General features: G+C 35.4%; 1 protein-coding gene across 1 annotated transcript; it reads left to right on the forward strand.

Annotated features, from left to right (window-relative positions):
• The first annotated feature begins 1,276 nt into the window (after window positions 1-1,276).
• LOC141680021 (uncharacterized) lies at window positions 1,277-2,558 on the forward strand. The gene is made up of 4 exons (XM_074486356.1): window positions 1,277-1,369; window positions 1,574-1,730; window positions 1,877-1,938; window positions 2,022-2,558. The coding sequence occupies exons 1-4, from the start codon at window positions 1,277-1,279 to the stop codon at window positions 2,556-2,558; spliced, it is 849 nt and encodes a 282-aa protein (XP_074342457.1).
• The last annotated feature ends 994 nt before the right edge of the window (window positions 2,559-3,552 follow it).

Here is a 3,552-nt window from a genome sequence, read left to right on the forward strand (position 1 = left end):
AATATCGTACTACTATGTGGAACAGAGAGCGTAATAATAAATCATGTCCGCGTAAAGAGCCCATATTTTCTTTGTGTTGTCGGAATGCTTAGATACATTTTCCAAAAGAAAGAATGCCACCAGAACCACTTGCTTCTTTGTTACTTGGTGGTGAGAAATTAAGGCATTTTAAACAGTACATAAGAGTGTACAACTACATGTTCCAGTTCACTTCCACCAGTGGTAAGATTGATAAATTAATAACTTAGGTAGCTCTGCATATTATTTTCGCTTACAAGGTCAAAACTATCATTTGGTTGGAAGTTTGGTACCGCTGGATGGATCTTGCCCCAAATTTTTCCAGCTCTACATATACGACACGCAGAATGAGGTTGAGAATAGAATCAATTCAATAAGAGGTGCTTCTGACAATGTTGATCCAAATATTTTTAAGGAACTTTTAAGTATGTTGGACGAGAATAATGAGTTAGTCAAAGATTTTCGCATGACTCAAAATCGGTTTGAAAATAAAGATCTGGATGATTTTAAGTTAGTCCTCGTATCATCTCAATCTTCTAGCAGGAGATCAAACCATATTACCCCATCTGATAAAGTTGTTTCTTTCATTGTTAGTGATGATACAGATACTAGTGGTTTTAGAGACACGGTTGTGAATTCCAAACAAGAAGGATTGAAGAGTATATATGAAACAGATCCACATTTCATGCAGTTACAATCTCCTTTACTGTTTCCTTAGGGAACCGAGGGGTATCATAATCGTATACCTTTGATAAGCAATAAATACTCTGAAATAGAGAATTTAGATGATGAAGACCTTGATCCTGACTCGACATAGAGGCGACATATTTCACTAAAAGAGTATTATTGTTACAAGATTATGATACGCACTTCTGAAGGTATTTATTAGAAGTAAGCTATGTGATTAGAATATAAATTGTGTAATGAATTAGTGCATAATTTTCACCATCGTGTCATTAATTTAAGTTTAACGCCGCATCTTGCTGGACGTTTGTGGCAATGGTACGTTGTGGATCAATTTGTTTCCATTGAACAATATAGATTAGACTGGGTTTCAACGCATCAAACTACCATTCCTGCTGATTTGTATATTTCTGTACGTGATGCTCTCAGTAAAGGAGACCATGATCCAATGCATGTTGGAAAAGCTGTTGTACTGCCTACTTCATTCACTGGATCTCAGCGATATATGTCTCAATAATTTAAGGATTCCTTGGTGATATGTCGTGCAACTGGTCATCCATCCTTATTTCTCACTATGACGTGCAACTCCAAGTGGCTAGAGATACAAGAAATGCTTAAATTGTTGCCCAATGTTGATCTTGTCGATGCACCGGATATTGTTTCCCGCGTATTTAAACTGAAGCTGGATCAACTATTAGATTTGATTAAAAAGAAGAACTACTTTGGAAAGTGTATAGGAGGTAAATTTTTGTTATTGGACACCAACAATTTTACATTAAATTTTTGCTTACATATCTACACATACATGAATTTAATGACATATTTTTTCTTTACTTATTGTTGTACAATTATGTATGTAATTGAATTCCAGAAGCGTGGTTTACCACACGTACATATGCTAATCTGGTTGAGCCCCGAAAGCAGACCTAATTCTATTGAAAAGGTTGACCAGTTGGTTTTTGCTGAAATACCAGATACGAATTCTGATCCAATAGCATATGAAGCTGTTAAAAAGCATGGACCATGTGGTAAAGACTTATACACATCTCCATGTATGGTGAAAGGAAAATGCATGCGTCATTTCCTAAAGAGGTGTGAATAAATAGAATGATACATATCTTTCGTAATAAGTCTATTTTATTATTAATTTCGATGCATGCATATTTTTTTGCAGATTTAATGGTAATACCTATTTTGACTATTGTCGTTTTCCTGTTTATCAGAGGCATAACATTGGTAGAGTTATCAATAAAAAAGGGATCAACCTTGACAATCAATATGTAGTTCCATAAAATCAAGATCTTATGTTGCGTTTTCAGTGTCATATAAATCTGGAAATTTGCAACAGTTCAAGATCGTTGAAATATTTCTTCAAGTACTGTTTGAAGGGTCATGACACTGCTACAATGTCGTTGAAGAAGAAAAATAACAAATCAGGGAATGAAGAAACTGCAAGATCCGTGAAGAATTTGAATGAGGTCAAGAATTTTCTTGATGGTAGATATGTTTGTGCATCTGAGGCATCTTGGAGGATTTTTGGGTTTGACATTCACCATCGTTCCCCAAGTGTTGATCGCTTATCAATACATTTGACTGTTCAGAAGTACTTGAATTTTCAGAGTTTTGCAGATTTGGAGAATGTGTGTAATAACGCGACTTCCAAAAAAAGTAAACTGGAGTCTTGGTTTGTAGCTAATAGCGAATTTCCACAAGCTCAAAATTTTACGTATTCTGACTTTCCCACCCATTTCACATGGATCAAGAAAACTGTTAAATGGAAACTTAGACAAAGAGGTGATGTGGTTGGGAGGATATCAGAGGTTCATGCAACAACTGGTGAATTTTTATATCTTTGAATGTTGTTACTTAGATGTAAAGGTGCTTTATCTTTCATTCAGCTGTGAACTGTTGATGGAACTACATATGATACATTTAAGAAAGGATGTAGTGCTCTTGGTCTGTTAAATAATGACAAGCAGTGACATGATTCTTTGGAAGATAAAGCATTCTCAGCTATGCCAACCCAAATTCGTGCTACGTTTGTTAACATCCTGGAAAATTGTTCCGTGTCTGATCTGCTTGCGCTATGGGAAAAACACTGGCCGACACTATCAGACGATGTTCTATATATGAGGTGCAAGATTTCAGAAAACATTCATTTAACATTGTTTGAGTATGAAATCCAGGACTATGCATTAGCAGGTGTGTGAACATTATTAAATAACTAATACGTCAGTTAGTTTGTAGTATTACTTTTATTGTTATTAATCAGATGCCAGAACATTTACCATTGTTTATTTTGTGCAGAGATTGAAAAGTTGTTAAATGATGTTGGGAAGTCCTTAAGAGATTTCATATGATGTCATTTCCTGACGAACGATTTTTTCACACATTTGTGAATCGTCTCATTATTGAGGAAACTAGCTATAAAAAAGAAGAAATGAGACTTAATCACGAAAAAGCTCATAAAAATATGAACTCAAGGTAACTGGATGTATATAATGCAGTTATAGATAATGTAAACAAAAATAAAGGTGGAATGTTTTTTTTGTTTATGGGAGTGGTGGATGTGGTAAAATGTTCCTTTGGCAAACTCTTTGTTCACATTTTCGATCAGAAGGAAAGATTGTTCTTCCTGTTGTAGGCTCCGGAATTACTGCTACACTTCTTCCTGGCGGTCGAACAACTCATTCTAGGTTTAAAATTCCGCTGAAATTAGATCAGAGCTCTATTGTTGGAATAAAACATGGTACATACATTGCAGAGTTGATGCAGCACACAAGTCTTACAATATGGGATGAAGCTCCAATGCATCATCGCTATACATTTGAAGCCGTGGACAGAAGCTTG

Source organism: Apium graveolens, chromosome 8, assembly GCF_009905375.1.
Source record: "Apium graveolens cultivar Ventura chromosome 8, ASM990537v1, whole genome shotgun sequence".
In the NCBI taxonomy this organism is placed as follows: Eukaryota; Viridiplantae; Streptophyta; class Magnoliopsida; order Apiales; family Apiaceae; genus Apium; species Apium graveolens.

Excerpts from the sequence above, each read along its gene's own strand:
- LOC141680021 (XM_074486356.1), top strand. The coding sequence starts at position 1,277 with ATGACGTGCAACTCCAAGTGGCTAGAGATACAAGAAATGCTTAAATTG. Across the intron at positions 1,370-1,573 it reads CACCGGATATTGTTTCCCGC|AAGCGTGGTTTACCACACGT; the intron begins GTATTTAAACTG and ends ATTGAATTCCAG. Across the intron at positions 1,731-1,876 it reads TAAAAAGCATGGACCATGTG|ATTTAATGGTAATACCTATT; the intron begins GTAAAGACTTAT and ends ATTTTTTTGCAG.